Source organism: Blennius ocellaris (genome assembly GCF_963422515.1).
Source record: "Blennius ocellaris genome assembly, chromosome: 7".
Lineage (NCBI taxonomy): Eukaryota > Metazoa > Chordata > Actinopteri > Blenniiformes > Blenniidae > Blennius > Blennius ocellaris.
The window spans coordinates 6,027,836-6,040,419 of NC_137656.1; the positions used below are offsets into that span (position 1 = coordinate 6,027,836).

At 38.0% G+C, this 12,584-nt stretch overlaps 3 protein-coding genes across 3 annotated transcripts; all 3 read right to left on the reverse strand.

Annotated features, from left to right (window-relative positions):
- Nucleotides 1-1,511: 1,511 nt before the first annotated feature.
- Nucleotides 1,512-2,612, reverse strand: LOC308132134 (gamma-crystallin M2-like; the record flags this gene model as incomplete). The annotated part of the gene is made up of 3 exons (XM_080499107.1): nucleotides 1,512-1,799; nucleotides 1,886-2,128; nucleotides 2,580-2,612. 3 exons carry the CDS (start codon nucleotides 2,610-2,612, stop codon nucleotides 1,512-1,514), a joined length of 564 nt encoding a protein of 187 aa, XP_080355233.1.
- A 3,288-nt stretch (nucleotides 2,613-5,900) lies between these two features.
- Nucleotides 5,901-7,480, reverse strand: LOC308132135 (gamma-crystallin M3-like; the record flags this gene model as incomplete). Its single annotated transcript, XM_080499108.1, has 3 exons — nucleotides 5,901-6,179; nucleotides 6,266-6,508; nucleotides 7,448-7,480. The coding sequence occupies 3 exons, from the start codon at nucleotides 7,478-7,480 to the stop codon at nucleotides 5,901-5,903; spliced, it is 555 nt and encodes a 184-aa protein (XP_080355234.1).
- A 3,626-nt stretch (nucleotides 7,481-11,106) lies between these two features.
- Nucleotides 11,107-12,039, reverse strand: LOC308132353 (gamma-crystallin M3-like; the record flags this gene model as incomplete). Its single annotated transcript, XM_080499422.1, has 3 exons — nucleotides 11,107-11,385; nucleotides 11,472-11,714; nucleotides 12,007-12,039. 3 exons carry the CDS (start codon nucleotides 12,037-12,039, stop codon nucleotides 11,107-11,109), a joined length of 555 nt encoding a protein of 184 aa, XP_080355548.1.
- Nucleotides 12,040-12,584: the final 545 nt, after the last annotated feature.

Sequence of the window (12,584 nt, forward strand, 5' to 3'; positions counted from 1 at the left end):
TTTCCCTGTGATTGAGGATTTGCCTTGGGTCAATGGAGAACATCATGTTTATTGTCACGGCTTCAACCTCTTTGGTGTATCTCCTTCGCCAGGTGGCTAGAGCCGTTAACCCGTTTAGCAGCTACAAGTGCCTCTGGGATGAAGAGCTGGTTGTATGTTTTAAGTACTTTATTCACCAAGTTCTCTTAATGATCCCTGCCAGCTGGCACAATTCTGTTCGTGCTGCCTTTATCTTAGCCTCGTGTGATCTTAGGTTGTTAGGTACCGTGTCCGTCTTGTATCCAAGGTCCTCTTGTCCTGCTCCTGGTGTCAATTTTACCATATTATTTCCAATAATATGAAATTTGTTACTGTTTGTATTTTATATTTCATTACAATTCATAAGATTCCTAACATTTTAGAGAAGGACCCAGCATATACTGAAAAAAAACACAAACTTCATATTCAGTATTAGCATAGCATAGCATAGCATAGCATAGCATAGCATAGCATAGCATAGACCAGTTAGGCTTCTGATACATTAGAGCCATGTTTGAGTCGCACAAAAATCAGTCAAATTAGGGATCCATCAATGAGTCAGGCCTGTTAGAGCCTGATATGTAACAATGACCCAAATTGTTCTGAAATATAATGTAATAAAACCCAAAATGTAATAACTGGTTGATTGTGTAACAAAAGTGCTCAGCCTGATAAATCATTAAAAAAAAAAAAAAGTAAATAGACCCAAAATGTAATAACTGGATAACAAGACCCTGAGCCCAAAACCTACAAACTTTTCATATTATTTTATGGAGCAGGTCAAATATTTCCCCTCTAATAGTGTAATAATTTTATGACATTGCAAGGTGAGTTCATTATTTTTGGTTTGGACTTGAACTTGAACTGCTTCAATTTGAATAACACTGAAAGAATGACTGAACTGACCTGAAGTTTGGACTATTTGTTTGTACGTCTATCTGGACACAGTTTATGGTATTTATGCATGATTGCTGTTGCCCAAGTAACTCTTCTGCTCTCTGTAATCTGTAATTTATTTCTCCAATCATCAGTACAACATGATGTATAAGAATTAAGCATAATAAAATCATTTAAATTCTTGTAAAACATTTTTTACATTATTGGGGTTTGTTAAATTTTTTAAATTACAATTTGAACTCAGCACATTAGGGACCAAGTCCAAAAGGCCAAGACCCTATTGTTACTTTTTGGGTTTTATTATATTACATATTAAAAGTTTGGGTCGTTGTTACATATCGGGGTCCAATAAGGCCTGCAATGAATTTCTGTGAAACTGAGCAGTTTTAGAGTGTTAATGAATTTTGAGATGCAGTGCTTGAGTAAATACAGCATCAAAACCTTCAATTGTAGTGTTTCCCTGGTGAGAAGTCTACCTTTCCCCATCTTTTCTTGGTATAAGCAGTTAATATGTGGTGAGAGAGAGGAGGCAGTGAGTCAAACACACCAGTAGTTCAGTTTGTGACAGCTTTATTTAGTGCAAAGTCTGCTCAGGTCTAATAGCAGGAGTCGGTGATGCGCCTCATGCTCATGAACCTCATGCCGCTCATGCTGCTCATGCCCATGGTCATGAAGTTCCTGTACTCGCCGGGCCTCATGTACATCATCCTGCCTCTGTACTGGGGCTGCTCGTACATCAGCCAGTGGCCCTCCATCACGTTGCAGGACATGCAGTTGGACATGCGGAAACGGTCCATGACGTTGTCGCAGTCGTCCATCAGCTCGTGCATCTGACCTCCGAAGTTCTCCCTCTCGTAGATCTTCATCCTGTAGGATCCCCTGTGCTGTGGTGCCAAACACAAGGAAGTTTTATGTCACAGCAATTCACAGACATCACTCAAAGCAAATCTCTCCAGGCCTGAGGTCTCACCATGGGGATCATGCGGCAGGACTTGATGCAGTCGCTCATGCCCATCATGCTCATGTAGTCGGAGTACTCGCCCCTCCTCATGAAGTACTGGTTGCCCTGGTAGTTGGTGCGGTCGTACACCATGAAGCAGCCCCTCTCCACCCTGCAGGAGTGGCACCTGTTCAGGTAGGAGGACATGTCGGAGCAGTCGCTCATGCACTCATAGGACCGACCCTGGAAGTTCCTCTCCTCGTAGAAGATGATCTGAGGGGGAGAGACACGGAAACACTGGTTGGCCTACATGTTCACCTATATGATCACTTATTTCTTTCAACAGATACTCTCAAAACTTTGTTTTTCATCTTTCTCTTCTCATATTTCACCCATGTGTATTTAATGTCCATCTAGCAGCTGCGATATTGTGTAACAAATGACATGTTAATATGCTGTTGAAGTCACTGTTAGTTCAAAACTTTAACAGTGAACCACAAACTAAAGTACAAGCTGAAAAACCCTCAAATTCTTAGGATTACAGCTCAATCACTATTTTTTAAATGGATTTGTTTGACCTAAAATGGGATCACTTGTTGTCCTTATAAGTTCTGAAGTAGTCCTACTAAAACCAACAATTTCAAATATAATTCTTTCACATGTATAAATCTGACACTGGATCGTACCAATAAGTCCAGAGATATAAAAAAAAATGGACTATTACCTTGCTCATCATGTTCATTCCACTGGAAGTCATTTTGCTGGTCAGTTGGTTGCTGCTGCTGCTGCTGCTGCTCTTGCTCTTGCACTGAACTGTACCTCTACCTGGTTTAACCCTTTCCTTTTATACCAGACCCACAGATTGTCTCTTTGTTGCAAACCTCCTGAGCCAGCAACAACGTCACAGAAAAGCACAGAAAACAGAGGGATTCTCTACATTTCCAGGGGCCAGTGAGCTCATAATGATAATAATAAAGACAATATGAGACCATGATAGAAGACAATTGCAAGCATACGTAAATGGAGCAATCAACTTCTGCTTTAAAATTTGAACCAACTGTGCCACGCGTATTAGTGTTAAAACATCTTTTTTATTTGATCCAACAGAGCAACTTTATTTGTTGTAAATTTACAGAGGACGTCCAACATCAACTAAAATGTGCTACTTAGCTTGAGAGAAAGAACTCAATGTGTGTGATAGTTGAGCTGAAAGTGAGAGTGTTTCTGTTGATGGAAGAGAATGACAGTCTTCATTTACTTGGATCTTGAAATACTGTTTTTATTCGTCTTGTCCGGTGAAGAAGCTGTACAAAACTGTAACTTCAACTTCAATATTATCTAAAGATATCAGGATGCGATTTATTCTGTAGCAGTGGGCCTGGTCCTGTGAGAGTGTTAAACTCCTGCTGATTTTGAGATGCAATGATTGAGCAGATATGACATTAAGATTTAAATCACATTGTTTCCCTATTTTTTTTAAAGTCTGCTTTTCCCATTTATGTCTGGTGACAGCTGTTAATGTGTGTTATGACAGAGTGGAAACAATGACCTATGGACAAAAATACACTTGAAAAAGTAAATTACACAAGGAATTTATTGGAAAAAGAAAAGATGTACAAATTAAATACAAAAAGATAATTAACCAATAAACAAAGATTATAAGGGTTAACAGGAATGAATACTATTGGTGAAATGATAAATAATAGCAAAAGTTATATGAAAGAAATATTGGATCTATTAAATAACATGATTTTAACGGGCTCTTGACATCATTATCCACAGTATGTCTTCAATCAAAACTTTAAAAGCGACATTATGGATATAATTGGTATTATAGGCCATTGTTATAATAAATGTTTCATCAGTGTTGAACCAAATGTGGCAGAAGAAATCTCTGATCCGTCTCCATCTCAGGCCTGGAATAAGCTCATATAAAGAAACCAGAGCTCAATGTTCCTCACGGCAGTGGGAGAATAATATATCATTAATGCTGTAAACAATTGTAAAGAGAAGACATCTACTGATTGTAATAACTTTGATATGAAAATGTGAAAAAGGTCATTGAGGGAAATTCCAAACCTCTCACTTTCATCTGGAACTTGTCATTCCAAACTGGTACAGCTCCAAACAAAAATAAAAATAGCTCAAGTTATGTCACTGTGTACAACTGGGTCTAAACACATACCGGTACTTCACAAACACCAGGCCTGTTTCTTCATTACCTCAATTTCAAAAGTTTCTAAAAAAAAAAATATTCAGGAGGAGAGTAGACAAATTCATACAAAAACAAGTTACTGTTTGACAGCCAGTATGGATTCAGATCAAACAGCAGAACATCAATTGCATTAATGGAATCAGTTGTGGAAATAACAAACTCCATGGATCACAAACTGTACACAATTGGAATATTCATTGGCCTACCAAAAAGCTTTCAATACAATCAACTATAACATATTAATGAACAAACTGGAACCTTATCAGATCAGGGGAATAGATTTACACTCTGTACCAAGTTATTTAAAAGACAGAAGACAGTTTGTGAAGCTGGGAAACTTTACTTTTTCATGTTTGGCAATTGTTTGTGGCGTCCCCCAGGGGTCAGTATAAAACAGTAACAGTACAGTAACAACTGAAGACAACACCTGGAGAAACGTGTTAAAAAAATAAGAAATAAATGATTTAACAGGAATAAATAATCACTCGATCGCCACAAAACTGAAAGTATACTATTTGGGAATTGTCAAATGAATACTAATGCAACTATACAGATAGATGGGATCGACATTGTGGGAACTTGCAAAATCATTTTTCATTTATGTAATTACTGGATGAACAAATAAATTGGGAAAACTCAGGTTAAACTTGTACACAACAAACTGTCACAAAGCATTTTGTAATGACAATTTCCCAGTGTTCAATCATTGTGATTAATGCACAGGCGGTATGGCATGAACCAATACAGACTCAAACAGGATTCCCAATCGGTCTTTATGTCTTTTAAGCATTTTTATATGTCTATTTATTCTTTTAAATTGTTGTATTCTTATTTGTAGTTTTTTAATGTGTTTGTAGTTTTTAATCTGTTTTTATTTTTATTTTATGTTTTTTTTTTTTTAGTGTTGGACTGTTTAGTTTAGTTGTTTTTTTTTATGTGCAGTCACATGTGCAGCACTTTGGGAACACGTTGTTGTTAAAATGTGCTATATAAATAAAAGTGGATTGGATTGGATTGGATGTAGTTGAGTTGACTCTTTATTTGTTGAAAAAGAAAATAAAAGATGAATATAGCAGGTTTTACTCGAGAAAGTTGTAAATGTTTTTCCTCGTTTTCTGTTGGTTGGTTCCTGTTTGGTTTGTCGGTCTGGTGAGAGCTGTTTGCTCTCCCCTTACCTGTGCCCTCCTCCGACCTTTGCCCTCTAATATATGCAACCTGTGCCCAACTACTGCTAACAAGTGTCCAAATTATGCAACAGCAAATTCTAATTATGATTTATATACTGCAAAAAAGGGCCATAAGCATTGTATACAACACTGCTTACATAAATCACATCAATACACCATTATTACAGTCAATTCTCACAAACTGTACAAAGCTTCAAACAGCTCACACCCAGGGACCATCCAAAACCGTTTGTTAAAAGAGAGAGGATAAATTGAGGGGAGAACTATATGTACTTGCCTTCTTTGCTTTGCTCTGTGGTTATTTAAGTTGGCAAGTGTGTAATTGGCTGAAATTATTAATAACAGAATGCAAGCAGATGGACTGGAGTGTGAATAGAATTTATTAAGCTTATGTTTCTTCCGACTGCTTTTTCCAGCATGTCAACTGTTCTTTTCATTGGATTGTTTTGTTTTTATTTAGAATGTTTAAAAAAAAAAATCAGACAAACAAACCAAAAATATTGTTTCCCTGGTGGGAAAACTACTTTTTCTATCTTTTCTTGGTATAACCAGTTAATATGTGGTGAGAGAGAGGAGACAGTGAGTCAAACACACCAGTAGTTCAGTTTGTGACAGCTTTATTTAGTGCAAAGTCTGCTCAGGTCTAGTAGCAGGAGTCGGTGATGCGCTTCATGCTCATGAACCTCATGTTGCTCATGCCCATGTTCATGAAGTTCCTGTACTCGCCGGGCCTCATGTACATCATCCTGCCTCTGTACTGGGGCTGCTCGTACATCAGCCAGTGGCCCTCCATCACGTTGCAGGACATGCAGTTGGACATGCGGTAACGGTCCATGACGTTGTCGCAGTCCTCCATCAGCTCGTGCATCTGACCTCCGAAGTTCTCCCTCTCGTACATCTTCATCCTGTAGGATCCCCTGTGCTGTGGTGCCAAACACAAGGAGGTTTTATGTCACAGCAATTCACAGACGTCACTCAAAGCAAATCTCTCCAGGCCTGAGGTCTCACCATGGGGATCATGCGGCAGGACCTGATGCAGTCGCTCATGCCCATCATGCTTGTGTAGTCGGAGTACTCGCCCCTCCTCATGAAGTACTGGTTGCCCTGGTAGTTGGTGCGGTCGTACACCATGAAGCAGCCCCTCTCCACCCTGCAGGAGTGGCACCTGTTCAGGTAGGAGGACATGTCGGAGCAGTCGCTCATGCACTCATAGGAGCGACCCTGGAAGTTCCTCTCCTCGTAGAAGATGATCTGAGGGGGAGAGACACGGAAACACTGGTTGGCCTACATGTTCACTTTTGGTTAAACTGAAATATTTATAGTTTTGGTTTCTTTCAATTTTATTCAAAACCAAAGCTTGCCCTCAGTTGCATGTTATTGGATTCACCATTTCGTCAATTGGACCCCGCATCACTTAATCTTGATATCAGACTCATCACCCATCTTGTGATACAAATTGGTATTGCTGAACAAATAGATTACTTATTCTGCTAACTAAATGTATCAGACTGAGGAACATCTTTGAGGTATTGATTGTTTCAAATGACTGTTTTGTGAATTGAAGCTGCATAAATATTAGTTTTAATGTGCAGTAGCTCATTTGTGAGCATTGTAGTGACACATGAACGCATGGCTGACATATTAACTCACTGAAATTGTATTTAGAGTAGTGTTTGAGGTTACCTAAAAAGGTATATTGGATATTCTCATTCAGTGCCAGTGTATATTTTTGTGTGCACCTTGCAGCTCAATACCACCCTGTGTAACAACTTACATGCTAGTTTCCTGTTGACGAATATGGAAGGTACCATTTGGATTATTTATTTATTTATTATATTTCGTTTGTTGTTGTTACTTCGAGACACCTCAAACTAGTGTCAGACAGTGACTGACTGACAAAATAAAACATAAGCTGAGAAACCCTCTAAAGCAGAGAACTACAGTTGAAATATGTTTGTTTTTAACATGATTTGGTTTTACTCTAAACAATACTAATGATTTGTTGATCCTACAATTTCTTTACCTACTTTAACCAACAATTCCAAATATAATTATTTCACATATATGTAATTCTGGCACTTTTAAAGTGTCACAATTTTAAATATACATTTTTTTTCACATGTATAATTCTGACACTGGATTGGCCCAATAAACCCAGAGATAGTCCGGATTATAGAAATGGACTCTTACCTTGCTCATCATGTTCATTCCACTGGAAGTCATGTTGCTGGTTAGTGGGCTGCTGCTGCTGCTGTTCTTGCTCTTGCACCAAACTGTACCTCTACCTGGTTTAACCCTTTCCTTTTATACTAGACCAATGCATTGTCTCTTTGTTCCAAATCCCCTGAGCCAGCACAGTCAGAGAAAAGCACAGAAACCAGAGGGATTCTCTACATTTCCAGGGGCCAGTGAGCTCGTAATAATAATAATAATAATTAAAAAAGACAAATTAAGGCCAAGAGAGAAGATTGTTGTAGACATACAGTATATTAAAATGACCAAATTCCTTTAGTTGTTTCATCAGTGTTTGGAGTGTCAGTGTGTATGTTATATTTACCAGTTGTTATTATTATTATTGTTACTATAATAATAATAATAATAATAATAATAATAATAATAATAATAATTATTATTATTATTATTATTATTATTATTATTATTATTATTATTATTATTATTATTATAACAACCTCTTTACATTTTGAAAAAAAAATGCAAGCGCTACAAGTGAGCATAAGGACAGAAAAGTAGTAGGAGTTTATTGAGTCCATCAGATACATAATGCAACAAAACAGAAAAGGAAAACAAAACAAAAACAAACAAAAGAACGTACAATTTCTGTCAGCTTGTTTTTTTAATGTCACAACATCCTTCTTAAACTTTGGGACTGACAGTTAAACTTATTTTGTCTAACTCTGATACAAGTAAACCTTCAACAATGTAAAGCAACAAAGCAGAAACAATTAATTAAATTAAAATTAAACCGTCCTTTAAGGGAACAAGGTGGATTTTTTTTGGGTGATTCCGAAGTCGATATTTTTAAATTATTCTCCAGGTTGTTCCCATAAATGAATCCCTTTTTACAGAAACATATCTACTTTATATTTATTCATTCTTGCCTAATTTTTAACCAAAATCCCAGTATCCTTGAGGTTATATTGACTCTCTCTATATTCAAACATCTTCTGGATATAAGGTGGAAGATTCTGCTTATAAAATTATACATTACAGCTAATGTGTTGACAATATTGTGTATTTTTAAAGTCTTTAACCTCAAAAATAGGATTCGTTGGGAGTTATGATTCTAATGGCCTTATTCTGAAGTCAAAAAAATTGGGTCAATGTTTGTTCTATCATTTTAATTTCTTCCCATATTTGAATACATATTTTATTGAATCGTATAAGTATGAATATGAATATTGAATCCAATTGATTATTTCCTCACATTGCCACACCATAGCTCAGATATGGAAGAATGAGGACATTATATAATAAGTAGTACTAGTCTGATTTGACACATTATTCCAGTATTTCTTATTCATTTTGACTTAAAGATATTAATGTGTGGCTTCCCACTAAGTTTTTCAAAACCATACTGATATGTTTTACTCATAAAAACATACCGATAAAATAAAAGTTAAAATCAGATAAAAGTGGGCAGCAAAAAGACTGGTAAAACAAAACATTAAGGGATAGAAGACTTAAACGTCATAGGCCCTTGCAAATACCAACGTCTGTATCATCAACAGATAGGGCCTGTTTTTGCTCCCTTGGTTTCATAGGGCATTCTGAAATTGACGATAATTTGTTTATTGACTCAATTGTTTCCCGAATAACACATCATTTGTGTACAGGCACATTTTGTGATTTATATTTGATGTTTCTATTCCTTTTATATGTTATTGTTCTGTCTGATGGCTCCTGCTCGTGGTTTGATGAAAATTGCAACCAGAGACGGAGAGCGTGAACACTCACTTATGACATCTCCATGCATTGTAAGTGGAGTACAAGCCTTTAATGAACCCAGTGTAAGGTCTCTCTGTCTGCCGCTGCCCCTGTGTGTCTCACCTCGCACTTCCAATTATCTCATTCCCTTCTCCTCCTTGCCAGCACTCATGTGCAGCACCTGTTGTCTCCCCTCCTTACCTGTGTATTTAAACCCATCTGCCTCACTTGTCTGTGTCAGCTTGTCTCATCTCGTCTCTTTCTCGACACCTCAGGATTATCCTTGTGTTCCATGGACTGTAGTTTATGGTTTTTGTTTTTCATGCAGCTAGTGAGTCTTGCTTTTGGGTCCACATCTGATTTGTGACACCCAGTCTGGTCGGGGTGTGTGATGTGTCTTGTAATTTTCTTCTATTCTGCTTGATAGGGCTTTACTGATTATTTGGAACAAATGTCTATTTGAGATTCCCGTGGATTTTATTTAGTTTTTATCCTTCTTTACATCTGACCTGTGCCTAATCCATGGGTTCAATGAACAAGGCAAAGAAGAGCAGTGAAACGCAATATACGTGTGATTCCCCTTTCCAAAATAAATGAATAGGTTCTGTCTTCAGTGATTCAAGCTGGGTGTTACTCTTCATGCCGTAGAATTGACAGCCCTGCTTTACTTTTTTAACTTGTTTTGTACAGTGAATACAATTTAATCACATTCATAGAGAAATATATTTCATTACCAGATGCAATGAAAAGGCACTCCGGAGAGGACTAATAAATTGACCAGAAGCACGTGCCTACAAATGGAATCCTGCATGCATATACTGAAAAAGCAGAAATTTCAATATATTATATTGTGCCAATTTATTCTGTAGCAGAGGGGCGAGCTCTGTGGAAGTGTCAAACAATAGAATATAGTATGACCCAGTTATGCGTGTGAAACCTTAGAATCCTGCTTCAGTTTATGCAATCCTCAGTCAGATAAGGAATTTATCAATACATCAGGCCTGAACAATTCATTACACTTTACTATGGACAAACAACCAGAACATCTCACTCCACGATTCACAGAAACTGTGCCATCTCGAAAAGATTCTCCACCTCTGCAGAAACAGCCTTTTCATATAAATGCTCTGGAACCAGTTTCCAGACACTCTGAAGTTGTTTGCAGACTGGAATACCTTTTCTCCGAACCTGAACAAGCACATTATGGAAAACCAGCTGTGACAGAAATAGTCTATTTAAATAATTTGTTTGTTTGTTGTTTAATGTATTTTATTATCCTGTATGAGTTTTAGGAATCCAGTTGATGAATTCTAATGGTTATTACTGATGCTAATGATAATGTTACTAATTTTACTGTCACTGATATTTATCACGTGTCTTCTAATGTTTGTTGCACAAGATTTTTTTCCATATTAATTCTATGAAAGCAGGTGATACATTTGAATGGTTATCGCTAATTGTTACTAATTTCTATTGTTGGTTGTATTTGTAATATGTATTATGTTGTAGGCATGCAGATGTAAAACCAGCCATGGCTAAATCTGGTACAAAGCATATTTTCTTTAAGATTAAAGTTTTCTTGTATATGGTCCCTGAAAAAATGAAAAAACAAAAAAAAAATACAAAAAACCTTGACAATTAAGTTCTATGAAACTCAGAACATTGTTGGAAAAACTGACATGAGCAGAGGTCTGAAGTGTTGCTGATTTTGAGATGTTGGAGTTGACCAAATACTGTGAGACATTATCGCCTTCATTGTAGTGTTTCCCTGGTGAGAAGTCTACCTTTCCCCATCTTTTCTTGGTATAAGCAGTTAATATGTGGTGAGAGAGAGGAGACAGTGAGTCAAACCCACCAGTAGCTCAGTTTGTGACAGCTTTATTTAGTGCAAAGTCTGCTCAGGTCTAATAGCAGGAGTCGGTGATGCGCTTCATGCTCATGAACCTCATGTTGCTCATGCCCATGGTCATGAAGTTCCTGTACTCGCCGGGCCTCATGTACATCATCCTGCCTCTGTACTGGGGCTGCTCGTACATCAGCCAGTGGCCCTCCATCACGTTGCAGGACATGCAGTTGGACATGCGGAAACGGTCCATGACGTTGTCGCAGTCATCCATCAGCTCGTGCATCTGACCTCCGAAGTTCTCCCTCTCGTAGATCTTCATCCTGTAGGATCCCCTGTGCTGTGGTGCCAAACACAAGGAGGTTTTATGACACAGCAATTCACAGACATCACTCAAAGCAAATCTCTCCAGGCCTGAGGTCTCACCATGGGGATCATGCGGCAGGACTTGATGCAGTCGCTCATGCCCATCATGCTCATGTAGTCGGAGTACTCGCCCCTCCTCATGAAGTACTGGTTGCCCTGGTAGTTGGTGCGGTCATACACCATGAAGCAGCCCCTCTCCACCCTGCAGGAGTGGCACCTGTTCAGGTAGGAGGACATGTCGGAGCAGTCGCTCATGCACTCATAGGAGCGACCCTGGAAGTTCCTCTCCTCGTAGAAGATGATCTGAGGGGGAGAGACACGGAAACACTGGTTGGCCTACATGTTCACTTTTGTTTAAACTGAAACATTTGTTGTAAACAGTGAACCAAAAAGTACAAGCTGCGAAACCCTAAAAAGCGGAAAAATACAGTATTATTATTTTTTCAAAATTCCAAATATGTTGGTTTGTTGATCTCAAAACTTTGAAGTATTCCTACTCAAAGAAACAATTTTAATTGTTTCATATGTATAATTCTAACACTGGATTGTACCAATAAGCCCAGAGATAGTCTGGATTAAAGAAATGGACTGCTACCTTGCTCATCATGTTCATTCCACTGGAAGTCATGTTGCTGGTCAGTTGGTTGCTGCTGCTGCTGCTGCTCTTGCTCTTGCACTGAACTGTACCTCTACCTGGTTTAACCCTTTCCTTTTATACCAGACCCACAGACTGTCTCTTTGTTGCAAACCTCCTGAGCCAGCAGCAACGTCACAGAAAAGCACAGAAAACAGAGGGATTCTCTACATTTCCAGGGGCCAGTGAGCTTGTACTCACTCTCTGATCCTTTTTTATGCGCCAGCAACAAATTTCCTATAGTTAATTAAGAAAATATGTTTCTAAGGTATCTGCGTTATTGTCTATCCCTTTCTCTGTCTGAGACTTTTCTAGAAGCAGGATGGATGTTTATTATTCCTCAACTTCTTCAATCATAGATATTTTTAATGTGGCTTTTTTTGACTTTATGTTGTATTTGACAGTTTTTAAACACTCGGGAGACTGTAAAATAAACTTTAAAAGAAGATCTAGAATAATTGTTAGAGTACACTCTACACCACCTACAGGAAGCACATGTTATCCATCCATCTATACATTAATCACAACTGACTATGGGC